The sequence below is a fragment of the Vombatus ursinus genome, unplaced genomic scaffold (genome assembly GCF_900497805.2).
Source record: "Vombatus ursinus unplaced genomic scaffold, bare-nosed wombat genome assembly UNPS02014786.1, whole genome shotgun sequence".
NCBI classification, from domain to species: domain Eukaryota; kingdom Metazoa; phylum Chordata; class Mammalia; order Diprotodontia; family Vombatidae; genus Vombatus; species Vombatus ursinus.
In genome coordinates, this window is record NW_020954564.1 from 15,408,395 (window position 1) to 15,430,280 (window position 21,886).

The window sequence follows — 21,886 nt, forward strand, 5'->3', positions numbered from 1 at the left end:
GATGAGGTAAAATTAGAAGGCTCTCTGCACAAAAGCCAGTGTCACTAAGCAACAAAAGCTAAAGACTGTTAAAGGACATCCAAGAAAATGCTACTGCCAAACTCCTGAAATAGTCTGTCATTAAGTAGGTGTTTTAATATCAAAACCTATTTTATGTAATTTGGGCCTTATTCTTGGACACTTGAAAACATAAGTGTGCCTCAAAAATTAAGAGCCCTGATACAAGTTGGCAACATTTCACTATGAGGTAAAGTGATAGAAGTTAAGAAAATTATAAGGCAAACTTTATTTAAGGAGTTCACGTAAACAGTAACTATGTAAGGAGCATTAAAGGAGGCAGCATGAGAAGTGGAAAGTGCCCTGGAGTCAGGAGATGGGTTCAAACTGAGTTCTCCTACTTATCACATGTATGACCTCAGGCAAGTCACTTTACCTACCTGGGCCTGAATTTTCACTTCCACAAAAACCAATGATTTGATCTCTTCAGTGGGAAGTAGGGGAAGCAGGGTGCAAAATGGTGGATACACTATGAGATGAGATTATTTGAGTTGATTTTGCTTTACTTTAGCAGTGTTCAAGCATTTGGCAGGGTACATCTGGAAACGACTGGGATGTAAAAACAAAAAGTATAGATAACAATTATCATAACAAAATAAGCAGATTGAATTCAAGTATTTCTAAGGTCCATTCTGACTATAACATCTCTTTCCTTTGAAATAGGAAGTACAATGCAGCAAAAATGAGAGACAAAATAAACACTGGTAGTCCTAAGGTATTAAAATAACTAAAAGATCCTAAGCATTTTTAGATTAGCTTCTACAGAGGTTTAAAGACATAACATGAAAGAATTACACAGAATGAGAAAGCACGGTGGTGGCATGAACTTTATCAATAGAGGGAGTACCCAAAAAGATGAATTCAAGTACCTTTTGGAATATCTATATAATATAGTAGAAAAAACACTGGGTTTAGTGTCAAAACTTCAGGTAAATAGTTTCTCCTCTCCAGGCTTTAGTTTACTTACCTCTTTTAAAAAAAGAGGAGAGGGGAGGGGAGGGGAGGGACTGGAGTGGGGCATGGAACAGATCATCTCTAAGGCCCAGTTCAGCTTTAGCACTATGATATTAAGAACTAAACTCCCTTCTGAACAGAATACCAACACCACAGATCAAGGAGAAAAGTTTTACATATGTTACATACGTTTGCTTTGTCTACACTCTTGACAAATGATCACTACTGCCTACCTAACCTCATACACCCAGCTCCTCTTTGTAACCTTCACTAGGTTGCTCCCACTCTTGACATCTGGAATGCCTCCCTACCCCACCCCCATCCGTCCGTCCCTCCCCCAGTACATCCATCCATCCCCTCTATCTCTGTCAATAGAGATTCTACCCATTCTTCAAGTACCAGGTCAAAGGCTTTAGCTCTTCATCTGCAAAACAAAGAGACTGAAATGGCTTCTGAGGTCCCTTCCAATTCTTCATTTATAATCCTCTTCAGATAATGAGAACAACAACAGCAAAAACTACAATGATAATCACCAAAATATACAGCTCGGCAGAGTAGATCTACAGTCAGGAAGTTCTGAATTGAAACCCAGCTTCCAACAGCTCCTAATTGTGTGACCTAACTGTGCACTTAACCTCAGTCTGACTCAATTTCCTCATATTCAAACTAGGGATAATAATAGCACCTACTTCCCAGGGTAGTTGTGAGGATCCAATGAAACATTTGTAAAGTGCTCAGCACAGAGCCTGGCACCTAGCAGGTGCTTAACAAATACTAGTTCCCTTTTCTCTTCCAATCCCCCCCCCCCCCCACCAATTTACACTTTTACAGTAGTTTAACATTTAGATAATATATTTCTCACAGCACTCACAAAACTTCTTACAGATATCCTCAAATCAAGGATTTAAGAACACCCTCTATCCATTAGTACCATGCTGCCTGCCTCCTTTCTCTCCCTTTCCCCCTGTTCCATAGTGCTTTGGGGTTTTTTTTCCTATCTTATTCAGTGATTTTGTTCTATTTTATGCCAAAGTCCACAGAACTGGAAGGACACAGAGATTATCTAATCCAAGTTTCTCATTTTACAAATGAGGAAACTGAGGGCCAGAGAAGTTGAGTAATAATCCTCAAATCATTCAAGTTCTAAGTGACAAGGCTAGAATTCTACAAAGGGTCCTCTAACTCCCAATCCAGTACTCTTTCCAGCACCATACTGCCTCCTTATCTCATTTTAGGACACCTGTACCCTGAGAAAAGAGTCACATAAGGAAACTGAAGAAAAACTCACTACAGAGAAAGCAGCAGGTAGAAGGCCTGGGAATGAGTTACTGATATCTATGTCTTATCCTCTCTCCTAGACTGTAAAGTTTCCTAACTGCTATGATAGTACTTATATATCTGAATCTTACACACAGAAAACATATGACAAATGTTTGTTGAAATGAAAATAAGCTCATATCTATATATGTACAATCTTTTACAATCCACCATATATTTTATATATTTTTCTTATTTAATGAAATCTTGATGAATGCAGAGACCTTAAAACAAAGTTCATTTGCAATACAGAATAATGGCAGCAACCTGTTTCCATAGTATTTTAAGGTTTACAAAGCACTTTCCTCATGGCCCCTCTAGAAGATAGATCATGCCAGTGTTATTATTCTCTTCATCTTACAGAGAACAAAACTGAACCTTAGAGAGGATAAGTGACTTGCATAATTAGTAAGTTGCATGTGTTTACAAATACTTCTCTGGCTACTCAGAGACTGATCAGAAGAAAGTTGGATAGCAAAGGGGAGAAGAAAAGAAAGTAAATTACTTGAGCTTGGGTTCTCGTCCTTCACTTGTATACTGCCAGCAGATTAGGCCGATTAGGTCATGCACCTTGGCATGTGCTATGGTCACAACTGTCATTGGTAGCAGTCTGTCTTGGCTTGTGTGCAGTGGGAGGTAGACATCAATTTTTTTGGTTGCAGTGGTCCCTATGTGACCCTGTGGACAAAAGATACCACATTAGATATATTTGCTAAAGCCCAAAACCACGTAACAATCACTCCCAACACCAGTTTTCAGCCACTATCAAAAAGTATATTTTTTACATCACAGGTTAAAATATAGTCATGCTTACTATAATTGAACACACACACACACACACACACACACACACACACACACAAAACCTTTTAAAAGAAATATTTACATATAGGCAAGACTAAAAGATAGGGCAGTTAGAAACCCACTAACAACTTATATGTCAAAAAACTGAGGAATAGCTGAATAAAATCGTGGCATATCTACATAAAGGAATTTTATTAGATCATTAGTACACGTATTTTGAATAGTCACTATATCCTTCTTCTCTGCTACAATTGAATGAGATGAAACTAAATAAGGATAAACATAAAGGCCTATATTTGGATTGAAAAAGCAATTCACAAGTGCAAGAGGGGGAAGTAACGATTAGACAGTTTATCTAAAAAGATCTGTACTGAAAGTTCAATATGAATCAACACTTGAACGGTAGCTCAGAAAGTTAACATGATATTTGGCTGCATTAAGAAAGGTGAAGTTTATGACAAAAGCGTTGTCAAAATGAACAACTTTGAAAGACTGAAGAACTCTGATCAATGCAAAGACCAACCACGATTCCAGAAAAGCAATGGGCAAGAACGACAAAGAGGTGATGGACACAAGGAGCAGAATAAGACAAATTTCTGGATGTGGCCAATGTAGGAATTTGTTTTCATTGACTATATGTATTTGGTACAAAAGTTTTGTTTTTCCTTCTTTCTCAATGGGGAGGAGGGAAGGGAACTGAGAGGGAGAGAAAATAAATGTTTATTCATTGAAAAAAAATTAATTAAAAACCAAAAAGGTGCAGGAATTCTTATTCTAGGAATAAGAAGGCTACAGTCTTACTATACTTTGCCCAATTGAGGCCACACCTAATGGTACTTTGTTCATTTCTGGTTAACATATTATTTCCTAAATTCCCTATACATCAGTTCTGTTAGATAACCCCCTCCCCTTTTCTCACTGGAATTCTGTTCACATCTTCAAAAGTATATATTTTTTTCTTTTCCCTTTGGGTATCTTTATTTTTTAGATTAGATTCTTGTATAAATAACCTCAATGGGTTTTCTTCTTATACATTCTGCTACACTCTTTTACTTGACTGGATTGTTTTAATCCATTCACATTTACGTTTATCATTGTTAAGAATGTGTTTTCCTCCATTTATTTTGTGTTGTGTGTTGCTGTATGTCTCCTTTTCTCTTTTAAGTCAGTACTTTTGTCACTATAATTAGTTTTGCTTATACCAATCACTCATTCTAGTCCATTCTCACGAATTCTCCCCAACTGTATTCCTTTTTTATCTTTTTTATTTATCTGGGTCTAACTCTCTTTTCACCCTTCTTTCTCTCCCTGATTAGCTAAGGTAAGGTTGCAGTTCAAAATCTTCCTTCCCTGGATTTCCCTTGTTCAAATCTCTTACTTAAATTTTTTTTTTTTTTTTTGCCAGAGGTGGGGTAGTGTGGGTGGGGTGTGCTGACACTTCTTTCAAGATGTTGTTTTCCTTTAATTTGCCCTTCTCTTTATTTTCCTTTTCTTCTACTCTATTCTGAATTCTTCAATTCATGAACATACCTATACTGGGTTCTTCTTTTCTTCCAGGGAATTCCAGTAAAGCTTATGAGAAAACTGTAATTTTCTTTGATACTGCTTATAGATGATGTGGATGATATTAATGTCTTCTGAGTTTGTGTCCTGCACATCACTGGCTGCATGGTATTTCTTTATAATTTTTTCCATTTATTCATTATTCTAGGCTTTTTTCATGAACTGGAACTTCATGTTGAGGCCAATTATTGTTCACTTCTGGAAATAACAGTAGGGTGTTTTTTGTTACTGTTCTGTATTATCTGGGTAATGAGCATTGGGTTCTTCAAGAATTTCAGAAGCATCTGGACAGAGTACTGTACCTTGGTGACTGACACTGGGTGGTCTAATCCAGAGTACATCCTGAGAATTGCCTTCCAATCCAAGACCTGCAGGCTTCTGACCCAACTCTCAAGTCAGAGAAACACAGCTTGGGTGATCCTTGGTTAGAGCGTGCTCTAAGATCCTGTTTCCTTCCACCCTAGCACTCAGCTTCAAATTCTAGGCTTACTTGGTCCGCTAAATGGAAGGATTCAGTGAAAACTGCCCTAGGGTCAGTCTTTTCCAATCCCCATAAACTTCTGGATATCTCTTTGCGAAGAGAAGTTGGCAAAAGCTGTGATTTCTCCTTGATCATTTCTTCATCCAGTGCTTTTCTTTGAATCCTTGTCATAGTAGCTGTGAGGACAACTGGACTATTCTGCTTCCACTCTCCTATGTTATCCTGTGGATCATCCTGTTTTGTTCCTTTTCCCAATCCTGCCTCTCTTCTCTTGAAGTTCCATCTTTTTCATTGAGAGCCAAGTTTTGAAGGAACTTTTTGAATTTATTATTACTGTTATGTGTATAGACATATATGTGTGTATGTATGTGTGTGTACACACACACACATAAATACATATACTTTTTGGAATATACTATTCCATTCTTTTCCATTTCTCATGACTGGTAAAAAACAAAAAACGAAAACCCCTAGGTTATCAAAATCAAAGTATCTTTGCAGCTGAAAATCTATTTCCTGGCTTTTTGCAAAATTTATTATTTATCATTGAAATTGTAAAATTTAATCACTGCATGTAGTTTCAAAAGTGGGATTTTTATCTGGTGGTGACCTGTACAGTCATAGGATCAATTTCTTTTGTGTATTAGCAGGATCATACATCTATAAGTAGAAAGGACCTAATAAACCATTTAGTTTAATCCTCTGCTTTTATAGATGAGGAAACTGAGACAGAGAAGGTTAAGCAATTTGCCTTGGGTCACATAGCTAGAGTCTTCGATAATATTTTAATGCATGTCTTCCTAACTCCAAGTTCAATGCCCTATCCACTATGCCATTCTGTCTCTTGAATTTCAAAGTTCTAGGTAATTTTCTTGTATATATTTTTGCATATCCTTAAGTTATCTCTGGGTACTCTGCCTTCAAAGTCAACTGCTTTGGCTTGTACAGAATTCATGTTGTTTTTTTTTTAAAGCTATTGCCTTTTTTCCTCTATCGTAAAATTTTCTACAACTTTTGTATTTTATGTTCCAATCCTGTTCTCTTTTCTCTCAGAGCATCTACTTCTTTTACTGATGCTAATATGTCTTTTACAATATTTTAAATTTAAAACAATGCTCTTTGTATTTTTAAATTTTAGATTTAGAGCTCTGGTTTCCTACCTAACTTAATTCCTAACACTTTCCTTTAAATTTTTTATTTCTCTTCTGGATTTTTGCCCTGTTGGTTTTTGATCTCTGAGGAATCTCCAGAATTCTTTTATTTATCTGCCAGTTCTGATTCATTTTTCTTCACGGTATAATATTTCTTTATAGTATTCTGCTCTAAGTTTTTACCCATTTTCTTCCAGTCTTTAAGAGCTCTTTGTTGTTGGTTTATACTGCTTGTGAACTAGACTTTTTGTTCAGATGTTCTCCCTTGGTCTCACAGTCTTTCAACCCTTTTACTGTACTATCAGTCATTTGTCACTGATTTCTGTCTTCACTCTCCGGCCCTTCCCATTGCTGTATAGACACCTGAGTCTGGATATCTTCAGGCTCCTCACAAGTGTATGTGCACCCAGTCTAAATCCCCGATCTGGAAAAAACTCCTGGTGGAGAAATATGGTCTCAGATGAGTTTTCATCTGCCTCTTCCTCATAGGCAGAAATTTTTTCCCTCTTACTGGCTCCACTCTATGTCCTTCTACCTGTTTCCTTTGCTCTTTCCCTTTCCCCTTTCTTTCTCCTGAATAGAAGCAGTAATATCTCTTATGAGAGTGAATTGAGAAAGTTAGGAGTCACTGTGAAAGGAGTATGGGACAGGCAGAGAAGTTTGGAGATTCAATCTGTAGCTGGACTTCAAGCACAAATCTACAAAATTGCTTTTACTCATAACAGATTGGGGGGTTGGGGACAATGAGTGGTAAGTTACAGATTTAAATTCTCTGATATGATTTCATGATATTTTTTAATTTTGGGGTGTTATTTCTGTCTTATCTTGTGAACTCAGCTTTGGTTTCTCTTCATCTGGTGCATAATTCATTTTCTGAGGTTTAGGGGTTACAAAAGCTCAAGGATAAGAACTCCTCTGCTACCTTAGTAATCACATGATCCCCCAAACCAAATTTTTTTTAACTTCAACATAATCCAAAAATGCTTTGTGGCTGCAAATCATTGGAACACTGCCATCTCAGAACAACCAAAGCTGAAGGTAGCTCAAAGAGCAAAGGAAAGATGCATGGCGTGTCTAGGTAGGTTATAACATACTACCAGCAATGGACTGGATGGTCTCAATCCTATGGTCTTATAAATTACACTCAAGAAATTATGTAAAAGACTTAAGAGAGAAGATATATAACGAAAATAATAGACAGTAAAATCTAAGGATGGGTCACCTAACTAGTATCCACAAAATATTAAGAACCAAAGAAAAGGATCCAACATATTGAGTAGTTTCTCTATCTAGAATTAATAGAATCACACAGGGCCATATACCTACATAAATGGGAAAAGAAATTCGATGAAAAAATGAGAAAGAGAAGTAATAAAAAGAAACATGAAAATATTTATATAAAAGTATGCAGGGAAGTAACACAATATACAGACTATGACTATAAAAATGTAACATAAACAAAATCCTCCCCCCCCAAACACTACATAACAGAAAACATAACAGAAAAAGTGATAAGAAGGGAACTCAGAAGCAAACTAGATGCTCAAATTATTGTTTTGTTTGTTACTATGAATGTTTTAAAAATAAGTTAAAATTAATTGGAAGCTTATATGACATAAGAAAAAACAAGATAGCCCTTAGTCTTCTAGTCTACTTCTACTTCTGCAGTGATGATGACAGGAGTAGAAAAAAAGAAGAGAGTATTAAAAATGACAGTTTATACAAAGTCTACAAACATTAACTCATCTGTTGGTATCCTAAATGTAAAATCATCATCCAATAACCAATAACTGGATATACTATTGGAATAATTGATATACGTAAAACCAGAAGGCAAAAGTAAATTGTACCTAAATGGAAGAATAATTCATAGGTTCTCCTTGGATTCAAATAAGCAAGTTGGAGGAGTTGCTTTTATTCTGTATCCAATAGCAATAATAAACCATTTCATAAACTATATGATTATTTCACAACACAGTACTTATGATAAACATTTGCAAAAAGACCTCCACGAAATAATTAAAGCTAATGCACTAGCATCTATGGTAAAGGACAAGGAGATAAATTCTATGAATAATTCAATAAATCCTTTCAATTTAAATCAATATACATTTTAATAATCAGCAACTTTAATGCAAAGACTGGCAAAGAAGAAGATAGCAGAAAAATATATTGGAAAACATGGTTCAGGAGTAATAAATGACAGAGGCCAAGAGGTTGTAGAACACAAAGAAATGTCAAGCCTGTATCACAAACACTTTCAAGAAAAGTATTTGGAGGTTTTAGACAAGGTGAGTACTAACAAAAATTCACCCAAAATAAAACTGATTATATTTTGACAGAGAAAAAACAACCAATTACTAATGTTAGGATGAAGAATAGGGTTAAGGGACATGAAGTAGGAAGAAAAATTGAAGGATAAGAGGTTGTAGTCAAAAGAAAGATTTCAGAGTTGTGGATCACGGTGGAGGAACGATAAGGACTGATGATCAGATGAAAGGTACGACCAATTCCTCTGTGTGTGAGTAGAATGAAGGAAGCCAGGCAAGTTTAGGAGGGTGATAAACCAGTGTTTACACACTGAAGTCTCCAAATATAAGAGCAAGGTTTGAGAAGTAGAATGTGATGATTAAAGTCCTCAAGCATGAGATCAGGAGAGTATAACCATGGGCTAAATAATGAACTCGAAAAAGCATGAGGAATGACTTGGACATCAGTAGATGACTACTAGATGCTTCCCTACTACTTACAAACATATCCATATGTCTCCTATTCTCAAAAAAAACCTCTCTCCTGTCTTTTGCAGCTAAGTTCTTTGAGAAGGCTGTCTACAATACGTGCCTCCTTTCCTCCCTTCTCATTTTCTTAACTCTCTACAATCTGACTTCCAATCTCATCATTCAACAGAACCTGATCTGTCCAAGGTTAGCAATGGTCTCTTGATTGCCACATCTCAAGGCCTTTCATCAACTCGTCCACGACTGCTCTGCAGCCTCTGACCCTGTTGGTGACTCTCTTCTACACATTTTCCACGATGTGCTCTCTCTTCTCTGTAGGTTTTTAGCCACTATTCACTCCTGATTTTCCTTCTACCCACTGGACTGCTCCTTCTCAGTCTGCTTCTCTGATCTTCGTCCAAGCCATGCCCAATAACTACGGGTGTCCCACAGGGCTCTCAGCTCGGTCCTCTTCTCCCTCTATTTCACATGGTGATTTCATCAGCTCCTATGGATAATCAATTATTATCTCTATTCTGACGATTCTCAAATCAGCCCTAATGTCTCCGCTGCCCTCCAGTATCCCACCTCTAATTTGCAGAAATCTCAAACTAGATGTCCAGTAAACATCTTAAACATGTTTTAAACAAAAATCATTATTTTCCCCCTACCATACTTCTCTATTATTGTCAAAGGCACCACCACCCTTTCTGATTTCCAGACTTGCAATCTAGATGTCATTCTCAATTCCTGTCTCCCAATGTCCATATCCAATCTGTTGCCAAAGCCTATTAATTTCACCTTTGCAACATCTTTGAAATATGCCTCCTTCTCTCCTTTGATATTACCTCCTCTTCTGATATCCACTACCCTGGTATGGGCCATTGTCTCCTTATGCCTGGAGTACTGCAACAGCCTGTTGGCTGATCTGCCTGCCTCAAGTTTCTTCCCACTCTAATCCATCCTTCATTAAGCTGCCAAAGTGATTTTTCTAAAGTACAGGTTGGACTATGTCATCTCTCTCCCTCCCCAACCCCATCAACTCTAGTAGCTCACTATGACCTCCAGTATCAAATATAAAATTGCCTGGTTGGCATTCAAGGGTCCTTCAAAACCTGGCCCTTCTGTCCACCTTTCCAATCTTCTTATACCTTACATCCCCTCACATACTCTCTGATCCAACAACACTGGTTTCCTTTCTGTTTCCTAACAAGATACTCCATCTCTTGGTTCTGGGCATTTTGACTGACTATCTCCCATGCCTGGAATGTTCTTCCTCCTCATCTATACTCTCTGGCTTCCCTAAATATCTTCAAGACCCAGACAAAATCTCACCTTTTACAGAAAGCCTTTCCCAATCCCTCTCATTTTGGGTGCCTTCCTTCTGCTAATGACTTCTTAATTATCCTGTATGTAGCTTGTTTGTAGATAGTTATTACATGTTGTCTCCCTAATTAATTTTGTAAGCAAGCTCCTTGAGGGTAGCATTTCCTTTTTTTTTTTTTTTTGGTATCCCTAATACTTAGCCCAATGCCTGGCACACAGTGGGCACTTAAATGCTTAATAGCTGACTGTCTAATAAAGAGTAATGGTGTGAATCTGAAAGGAAGACAAGACAGTTGTTGAGTAATGGTAGCAAGAAGTCCATCTGAAATGGAGATGAGGAACAAGGAGTATGCTTATTCTTCTTGCCTTTCATGATTGCATAGTATTCTATGGAAATCCAGTTTACATTAACAAATGCCAGAGAGTGTAAAGCAAAGATATCTAGCTAAAAGGCATTTTTGGTTTTTTTGTTCTGTTTTGTTTTGTTTGTTTGTTTTAAATAATAGAGAAATAATGGAACATAGCAGACAGCAGGGTAAAGGTAGATGGATGAGAGCATGGGGAAAGGCTGAGGGAAAAATAAAGACTTTTGACTCAGCCCACCTTGATCCCAAAGAAAACAGATAAAGGGAGTAGAAGCTGAAGTCTGCCTACCACACATAAAAAACCTGGGTTTGAATCCTGATTCTGCAATTTACTACCCATGTAATCTTGGGCAAATCAGTTTGCCTTTCTTGGCTTTACCTTTTTCCTGTGTATAAGGATGGTGTTGGACTAAATGATCTCTAAGGTTCCTTCTAGCTCTGCCTTTTCAGGTTCTAGCTCTCAAAAAATGTTTTTACTGATAATATTATCTTTTTTTTTTTTAGCATCACTATTTCTTCTCAATGACTCCCCTTTTCTTTACCAATAAAACTACCCCTTACAAAAAGTACAGACAAACAAAACAAATCATCACATTGGCCATATGTGAAATTGCTTGCCCTGTGTATTTTTAATCTTCTATTGTCCTGCTTAAAGGTAGAAAGAAAGCTGTACCAAGAATCCTCTGAAACTAAGACTGGATACTGCACTGACCAGAATTCTGTTTTTCAATGCTCTAAAGAGTTCTCCTGGTTCTACTTACTTTACTCTGCATCAATTCACACAAGTCTTCCCAGATTTCTCTGAATTCTTCATGTTCATAATTTCTTATAATTCAATCATATTCCATTTCATGCACACACAATATGCTGTCATTTCCAAATTAAGCACACTCAATTTTTTTTCAGGTCTTTGCTTTAAAAACAAAAAAAGGTAAGAAAAAAAGAGGGCTGCTGCCAGCATTTTTGTGTATACAGCACCTGTCTTAGAATGCCTCAGATTTTATGCACAGTAGTGCTACCACTGGGTCAAAGGGCAACTATGTATGTGTGTGTGTGTGTGTGTGTGTGTGTGTGTGTGTAGACTTTAAAACATATATGTATATGTGTGTATGTGTCTCTGTGTATATACATATACACACATACATACATATGTGTGTATATGTATATAAATTCTGAAGTGTTTTCTAGACCATTTAAGCTAATTCACAGCTCCTAAAATAGCTCATTTATATCTTTCTCTTCCCACAGTCCCCCTAACATATACCATTTTTGTCTTTTGTCTTTTTTGTCAAGGGGACAGCTAGGTGGTGCAGTGGATAAAGTGTTGGGCCTGAAGTCAGGAAGAGTCATCTTCCTGAATTCAAATCTGGCCTCAGACACTTACTAGCTGTGTGATCCTGTGCCTTTTTGCCTCAATTTCCTCATCTGTAAAATGAGCTGAAGAAGGAATTGGCAAATCACTCCAGTATCTTTGCCAATAAAACTCCAAATGGGGTCACACAGAGTCAGACACAACTGAAAAATGACTCAACAACAACAACTTCTTTGCCAATATGGCAGGGGAGGAGTGAAACTATGGAGTTGTTTCTATGTTCTTACATATTTTCTAGCTCTAACTTTCTACATTCTAAAGTTCCTTCTGGCTCTAAATTCTAAAACAGTATGAATTTTCCAAATTAGTGATAGAGGGTGGAAGGCTCAACAACAACGCTACTTAACATTGAGGTTTGCCAATAATAAAATGAATCGCTTAAAGCTGTTGCTAAGTGTGCAATTGCTGTGTCAAAGTAAAGAAACAGAGAGGACAGACTGCTCAGCTTCTGCAATTAAAGAGACAAGAAGCAGGCAGGACTAGTACATTAGTCACAATGGCATAGGGCAATCATTATGTGCAATTTCAAGATAGGAATAAACCTATCACTGAATCCAGATGCTGTGATGATGCAAATGCCTGCAAAGATTATTTTGAGGCTTCCAGTTACCTGAAGATGGTAAAATTCCTTATGGGAAGAAACGCAGTCAAAGATCAAGGCAGCAAAGCAGAATGCAATCATGTTACTCCGACAGGATCATAGATCTAGGGTTGGAAGCAACTTTGGGGGCTATCTAGTCCAACCTTTTCATTTTATAGAAGATAAAATTTATGCCCAGAGAGGGCAAGTCAATTGCCCAAGGTCATTTAAGTAATGAGCTATGACCTGAATTCAGTTTATTTGACTCAAAGTCCAGTGCTCTTTCCACTGTGCCTGCTCTCTTCCTTCTATTCACTTCTACATTCAGTTTGCTGTCCAGTTTGTTGCAATGTCTATGCAACAAATATACATGCTGGCAAAGCAATTCTATGGGCAGTGAGATGGCACAGTGGATAAGAGTCCTTTAGTCAGAAGGACCTGAGTTCAAATCTGACCTCATATACTTATTAACTATGTGACCCTGGACAAGTCACTTAACTGTTTTTGCCTCAGTTTCTCATCTGTAAAATGAGCTAGAAAAGGAAATGGCAAATCACTCCAGTATCTCTGCCAAGAAAACCCCAAATGGGGTCATAAAGAGCTGGACACGGCTGAAACGACTGGTCTATAACAACGTAGCTGCTCTATAGGCTATCCATTCAAATGCATATCGTAATCTGGAAAACTAGCATTTCCTCTCTCATTTCTTTGTCTTGGCACAGGTTGTCACTCATAAGTGGAATGCACTGACCTTTGCTTCTAGAGTCTCGAATCTCCTTTAAATGTGCCATTTCCAAGATGAATGCTTTCATTATTCCATCTCACCCCTACTCCCATACAGCTGCTAATGCCTTGAAATTACCTGTCATTTATTTTGTACATATTTTTAAAATTTATTTATATAGGCACTTGCTATTTCCTCTGAAAGAACTTAAGCTCCTTAAGGACAGAAGCTATTTCAGGTCTGCCTAGGTATTCCCTGGACAGTAAAGTGCTCAGTACCACACAGGTATTCAACAAACTCTTGTGGACTGCTTTTTCATACACTTGGTTTTCTTGTTTTGGAAACTTATGTCAAATTCCTTTGAATTGTCATGGCCCTCATTCAGGGAACTTCGCAATGTTGTACAGTGTTATCTGCAAGCAAGAGCATCTGGAAAGCCCTCCAAATAGGAATCCTTGGTATGGACATTCTCTATAACGGTGGCAAGCACAGAGTCTATTTTATGCCTCATTTGATATTCATATTCAGAAGTCTGTCTCACAAGTTATCTCCGTTGTTATATCATTCATGGAATTATTGTATAGTCCTCTTCTCTCCAGTCACACAGGCCCTCATCATCTCTTGTCTAAACTGTTGCAATGACCTTCCAATTGGATTACCTGCTTCAGATCTCTCTCTTCTTCAATCCATCCTCCAGTCAATCTCACGTCACTCTCTGTCTCCTTACCCTCTCACTCCTACACTGAATCAACTTCGGTGGTTCCCAATCATCTCCAGCACGAAATATACACACCTCTGGTATTTAAAATTCTTCACAAGCCAGCCCCTTCATATGTTTCCAGTTTTCTTACATTGTACTCTCTTTTGCACATTCTGTGACCTAGTAACGCTGATCTTCTTGCTGCTCCTCACACTTGACACTCTTATCTCCTTTCTTTCTCTGTGTCTTCGTACTGCCTGTCTCCCATGCCTGGAATGTTCTCCTTCCTCACCTCTATCCCTTAACTTTCCTTCCTTGCTTCAAGATTTAGCTCAAATCTCACCTTCTGTAAAAGGTCTTCCCTGGTCTGACTCCTAGTGCCTTCCCTCTGAGATTAGGTTCCATTTATGCTGTGTGTAGCTTGTATGTACACTATTACTTGCATGTCATCTCTCTCTCATTAGAATGTGGACTCCTTTGCATACCAGCATTCATCATAGTACACAGCATATCATGTAAATGCTTACCGAGTGATCCAAAACAAAATTCATCCTTTCCCCTAAAAAAATCCTTCTTCCAAACTTCCCTCTGTTCCTTCTGTCTTTCACAAGCACTATCATTCTTCTAGTCTCTTGGGTTTGCAACGCCAGCATTATCTTTGACTCCTCATACTTCCTTAACCCTATATATCCATTCCATTGCCAAATCTTGTGGATTTTAATTCCACACATCAGCCCTTAGACTCCTTTGCTGGTCTATCAACCATATCACATCTCTTAGCTGTAGATGTACCTCAAGGCTCTGTCCTAGGCCCTCTTCTCTTCTTTGTTATATCTACCTGGTGATAGTATCTCTCATGGGTTTACCATCCCCATGAAGTTAATTTTCAGATCTATATATCCAGGCATTGTCAGTCTCCTGAGCTACAGTCCCACATCATCCACTGCTATTTTCATGTATGTTTTACAGACACTTCAAACTTCATCTGTCCAAAAAAGAATTATCTTTTCCCCAAGACTCATCCTGCTTCTGAACTTCTCTATTTCTGCCAAGGGTATCATCATCCTGTCTAGTCTCCCAGGTTTATAGCCTTGACATTATACATGACTCCTCACTTTCTCTACTAGTCATTGATGTTTTCTTGGTCACCTTTTTTTTTGGTAGAAATAACATCTGTGATCCTTTCTAGGTGTCTTGTCATCTTTTCTTTCTTCTTGAGAATCAATCCCTATAAACCCTCAAAATTACATTACCTCCAGCATTGATCTCTTCTGTGTATACTTGATCTGACTTAAATGCTCTTCCTATCTTTATTTTCTTCAGTCCAAGTTTTACATTTCATTACATACAAGAAACATTAAGGTTTGTGATTTTAAAGACTAAATGCTATGCTCCATTGCCATTGATGGAAAAATAAATGTAATATACATCTTGGCAAATCCTTTTTCTTCTGATCTATTTGATATCCTTCCAGTTTCATCCTTAAATATTCTTGGATGATCCAACTTAATTCAGTCTACTGCAAAGCTTGATTTTTCCATCTATTGTGCTCTTTGCAGAACTTTAGCTCTTCATTCTTTGTTTCTGATGCATAAACTGCAAAGCTACAATTACTTTCATAGTGATCTTTTTGCAAATGCCCATTATAAGCAAAGCAATAAAAGATAACCTAGTGTCCCAGGAAATGTGGTTTAGGCATATGATAAAACTAATTCTGTCAACTTCTGTATTTGTCTCTCTGAGTAGAATTCATGGACCATCTTTCCATTTACCTGTTATCTTTCTTTTGTCTTCTAGTTTCATTTATAGTGAGAATTTCAATAACAATACAATCCAGTCATTCCAATACCATGGTCACTGAACAAGGATCTCACACTTATAGCACTAACAGTTAAAATTAATAAAATCATAGGTAGTTCAAAATCTGTGATTCTCAGCTTCCTTCTACTTCCTTCGGCTCTGGCCAATGTGACTAAGGAGCAGAAGGATGATGCACAGAGTTGAGGGGCATTTTGTATAGTTCTTTGTTTTATGGCCTGCGATGTACAGAGATTTCATCATATAGTGGCCGATTTATTGGTGATGAGCTTCTCTCTATGCTTAATTAACTAGGATGGTCCTCAGAAAACAGGCACAGTGTGTTGCTGAGATGACAGTCAAAGCTTTTCCATCATGACAGAATTCACCAGTTTGTACTCTGCTAGCTAATACTTTGAGATGTCAGTATTGCCTCCATATTACAATGACACATGAAAGTAGGACTTCGGTGGAGGGGTAGCTACCACATTCATCTGAATACAGACTATATTTCCCCCTAAATTTTATCTAAAACCTGAGAATAGCCTTCATTTGATTTAATTTTAGTGTATATTTACGTTTTTTCCTTCCAAAGAAATCTCATTTTGGGGAAACAGCCTATATTCAAACCAAAATAGGAGTCCCTTTTGTGCATTCTATAATTCTGCCAAAGTAATAGCTTACAGACAGCATTTATATAGTACTTACTAGGAGGCAGGCATCGTGCTATGTACTTTACAATTATTATATCATTTTATCCTCACAATAACACTGGGAGGTAGGTACTATTATTAACCTCATTTTACTCATGAGGAAACTTAAGCAAACAGAGGTTAAGTGACTTATCTAGAGTCAAATAGCTAGTAAGTGTCTGAGGTCACACTTGAACTCAGGTCTTCCCAATCCCAGACCCTGAGCTCAATCCATTGTGCGACCTAGCTGTTCATGGACAGCTGCCAAAGTGTACTACTCATTGTTTTCTGAACAGATCCTCTTTTATTGTTTTTATTCACACTATCCTTTGTGCCTTAAATGCCTTGTTGCCCTATTTTGCCTACTGAGATCCTAACTATTTTCTGAGTTAAAGTTCAACTGCCACCTTATCCATTAAGGCTTCCCTAAAGTTCCCAAACAGAAGTGAATTCTCTCTATACAACAGAACTCCTAAAGAACTCTAAGTGGATTCTCCTTTATATTTACTACAGCTGGATTTGTATTATAGTACCAGTGTGAATCCTTTACTTCCCCCTTCCAGACCATACACTCCTTGAGAGTAGAGACTGCATTTAATTTTTTCTATCTCTCATCTCCCAACTCTACTATTCTCCCAGGCACTTGAAACAGTAAATTGCACAGAGACAATTAATAAATGTTAATTGAATTGAATTGTATTACCAAAAAGAAACCAACCTAAGTCTTGTGAATCAGTGGCCTACCATTTTAACAACCAGTGACTAGAAACCTGTAGGCATCTTGAATTGTCATTACTTTGATAATGATGAATGGAATTAATTCAAAGATGTTATCATGCTTTCATTATTTTACTAAAAGTAATAATTTTAATCTAAACAGGGATGTTCCATTGTGGTATATATATATATATATATATATATATATATATATATATATATATATATATAGGTAGATTCTCAAAGGTTCTGCCAGGACTGTGCAAAACTCTGACAAGTCCTACACTAAGCTAGAAAAGCTTCATGTATGAGCTAAAGGACTAATATGTCTGGCATCCAAGGATTAACCTAGCTAAATATGAAGAATTTTATCACCAAAGGGCTGGCTACCAGGAGATGATTATTTTTGTCCAGAGCAATTTTAGAAGGCACATACTAAGTCAAGAGCAATCTCCAGCTGTGGTGGAAAGTATATCCATACCAATGAAATCCTAGATCTTCTAAAGTAGTAAGGTAAGTGAAAAGAAAAGAATACGTATGAAAAACATTTCATTCAGTGTTAGATTTTGTCAAAGAATCTGAAAGATATCAGATATAGATATAGTTCTTTACACACATTACACATTAGCTCAATTGATCCTAAGCCCCGTGAAAAGATCAAGAACCACTAATATCACCTCCATTTAACAAATGTGAAAACTAAGGCTCAGAGGTTAAGTGACTCTTACAAGATCACCCTGATAAGTCACAGAGAAAGGAGTTGAAAACATTTCTTTTAAAAATCCAAATGCAATGTCTACTCTTAGTAGACATCTATAAAATGAAACCAATAATACCTGTCTTATTTACCTCTCAAGATTGTTGTGAGTAATAAGCTTTGCAAAACTTAAAGAGCTACAGAAATATAGCCATTAGTATTGTTATGCTATAGAAACTTCTTAGCTTCAAGACTTCAGCTACTGACCTAGAAGACAAGGTATGATTTTCCACAATCAAAATGGTACTATCAGACTTACTATTAGATTTTGTATAAAATCTGATGGAAAATCTATTCAAGGCCAGGGGCCTTACCACATGGAGTTGCCTTAATAACCCCCAATAAATCTGGGAGGATTAAAGGCTATGAAATTAACATTTTCCTGATCTGTCACCTGGACTAAAGTTAATTTGTCAAAAATATTCTTACAGCTTGTCACCGGACAGTATAGATTCTGACAAGTTAAGTCTAGAATGAAATTGACAAAATATCTCATTAATTTTCTAGGAATCACCTACCTTGGTTCCATTAAGCTTTTATCATTAAGAATATCACTAGCTGTCATTCTTCCTTTAAGAAGGTCAATTTCTGATCTCAATATACCTTTAGGATACTTATTATATAAATAAGAATTATATTTCAGTTTATTTAACTGAAGTGTCACTACTATGTGGTCTTACACAGTGATTGTGTACCGTGGCATGAGGTAGAATGGCAGTGCATTAACCTGCATGTACTTGGAATCAGAAGAGGTCTGAGCTGCCCCTCCTCACTAGAGACATAGAACAAAAACTGACAATGTCAAATCTCTCTAAATCGTGGCTCTCTAATCTATAAAAATGATCTCCCAGTTCCCCTTCTGAAAGACGAGATAAACTCATCTCTTTAACAGCAATATTTTCATAAATCTACCAACATAACAAAAGAATAATTCACTGAGTTGCCATAAGCAGATCATTTCCCCTCCTGGAATCTCACTTTCCCTAAATATAAAATGGAATCGCTATACTTGTGGTATCCAGTTCACTGGGTTATCATGAAAGGAAGCACTTACTAGAGACAATGTGGTATAGTAAAAGAACACTGGTCTTGAAAGTTGAAAGACCTCAGGGGCAGCTAGATGGCGCAGTGGATAGAGCACCGGCCCTGGATTCAGAAGGACCTGAGTTCAAATCCAGCCTCAGACATATAACACTTACTAGCTGTGTGACCCTGGGCAAGTCACTTAACCCCATTGCCTAACCAAAAAAAAGAAAGTTAAAAGACCTCAATTTAAATACAGATTCTATTTTGTACACCTGGTCAAAATGCTTAACCTGAGACCCAATTTCTTCAACCACAGCAGAGAGTGGGGCCAGGTGATTGCTAAGATATTCAAGGTCTAAAATTCTATGATTCTATGCTTTTTGAGCATTTTATACTCTTCAATTTAAGATTTTTGAGGGGAGAAAGTCTTTCATTTCTTCTGTATTCCATGCAACACTCAGTAAAAGGATTTGTGGGCAGAAGGTAGTTTAAAAGGACTTGCTTCAAAAATAAAATATTGGGACTGCATTCCTAAGGTTCAGTAGTCAGTCAATAAGCATTTATTAAGCACCTTTGTTCAATTGCTCAGTTGTGTCCAACTCTTCATGACCTCATTTGAGGCTTTCATGGCAAAGATACTGGAGTTTGCCATTTCCTTCTCCAGCTCATGTTACAGATGAGGAAACTGAGACAAACAGGGGTTAAATGACTTGTCCAGGCTCCCATTGCTAGGACGTATCTGAGGCCAGATTTGAACTCAGGAAGATAAATCTTCCTGACTCCAGGCCTAGCACTCTATCCACTTCACCAATAGCTGCACCTACTATGTGCCAAGTACTGTGCTAAGTGCTAGGAATATAAAGATAAAAGATAGTCCCTGTCTTTCAGAAGCTCACAATCTAAAGGGGGGAGGGTTGGGGGGAATGCAAACAACTACGTACAAAAAAGCTACATACAGGATAAATAGTAAATAATTAACAAAGAGAAGGCTTTGGAATTAAGAGAGACTGGGAAAGACTTCCTATAGAAGATGGGATTTTGGCTAGAACTGTAGGAAAGGCAGGAGCCAGAGATTAAGAGGGAAAGCATTCCAGACATATGGGGGGCTGGGAGGGGGAGAGACAGAGAAAATGCCCAGAACACCCAGAGGCAAGAAAGAAAGTATCCAATGTCATGGGACTGGAGAGCACATGGGAGGTATGGGAGTCAGGGTATACGGTGTAAGCTTACAGCACTCTAACATTTAACTTTCTATGTTCTAACATTCTTTATTCCAAGGTACTATCAGTTCTGATATTCTATGTTTCTCATATTCTAAGTTTCCTTTAGGTAAAACACTCTATGTTCTAATGTCCCTTATTGCCTCTAATATGATATATTCTATTATGAGGTCCTTACCAGTTTACGATTTCATGGCTAATTTGAAATGGACTCTGGAAATATGAAATATTGACAGGTATCTGGATTAATCAAAAAAAAATCCAAATTTGTACAAACCAAGATTTTATTTGCTTCAATACAGTGGGAAAAAATCAGCAATAATGGTGCAGTTAACTGCTCAAATAGAATGGCATGAGTATATAGAAACATACACCCTTGGCACCAATAACAATATAAATTTTTATCATTATATAATACCTATAGCAGTTGCAATAACCAGGCAGATACTTGAACGAAAGAAATTTCCCTAAATCTAGCTTACATTTATAAATCCAAAGCACTATAAAATTATGCTATAATTTAACACTGATTATCTCATTTACAACAACCCCATATGTGAGAGAGGTGATGGCTATTTTTATTAACACTGTTATTTCACAAATAAGGAAACTGTGCCTCAACAAGCTACATGACTTGTCTACGATCACACAGCTAGTGACTGGCAAAACCAGAATTTAAAACAACATGTTCTGACTCCAAGTCACACAGTGCTCCAAATTAGAGTTTATAGTAGACACAAAGGCTCAATTTTATACATTTGCTATGCTATCAATTATAATAATAACAATAACAATAATAATGCCTTTTTGCACATTAAGTTTTATAAAACTATCTCATCATATCAACCCTATAGGATAGATTATACAAAGATTGTCTCCATTTTACAAAGGACAAAATACAGGCCAAGAGAAGAAATGGGACTTGACCAGTGTCACATAGCTCTGCATTCAAAGCTGGGGCTTTTTCAGCTCTAAGACCACTACTCTATCCAACATATTACATTCTCTTTCAACAGAAATAGAAGCTTACAGATACACATTTTCATAGTCACTGTGGGATTAAGTTAGATCGTTAATATTACATAAGGCTTTGCATTTAATTATACAAACAATAGATTCTATATAATAATGGTAGCATCAGAGGAAAGCAATCTGGATGAACTAAGTCCCATCCTGCAGTACAGGTTTTGGGACCTCTTTCAGCATTAAATCATTTTATATAATAAAATCAATATGTTTTAAAGGTAAAAATAGGATTTTTAAACCATAAAGAAGAGTTACATGTTTTAAACTCTATCAATTCTTACAATACAATGAGTCTTTTAAAGATTTAATATCAACTTTTTAATGAAAGTCCAATGGAGAATGTATACTTGGCTCCATTACTGGATGATCTATTTCTTGAAAAGGTTACAGTAGAGCCATTAACACCCTCTTAAATTATATGGAAAATTTGGTACAATTTTCTAACTACCCCAAGGACAATTTAATTCCAAGGATAGTGAAGAATTTTGAGAATATAAAACTGTATAAATATTGAGGGAAATAATTCAGTTGCCTATGATG

The 21,886-nt window shown here is 37.1% G+C and overlaps 1 protein-coding gene across 3 annotated transcripts in view; it reads right to left on the bottom strand.

Annotated features, from left to right (window-relative positions):
- Positions 1-21,886, bottom strand: part of LOC114047023 (target of rapamycin complex 2 subunit MAPKAP1) — a 328,986-nt gene that overhangs the window by 168,417 nt on the left and 138,683 nt on the right. For all 3 annotated transcript variants that reach the window (XM_027867678.1, XM_027867679.1, XM_027867677.1), the window contains one exon: positions 2,834-3,006. In XM_027867678.1, coding sequence (XP_027723479.1) covers positions 2,834-3,006 — 173 coding nt within the window. The remainder of the gene's footprint in view (positions 1-2,833; positions 3,007-21,886) is intronic.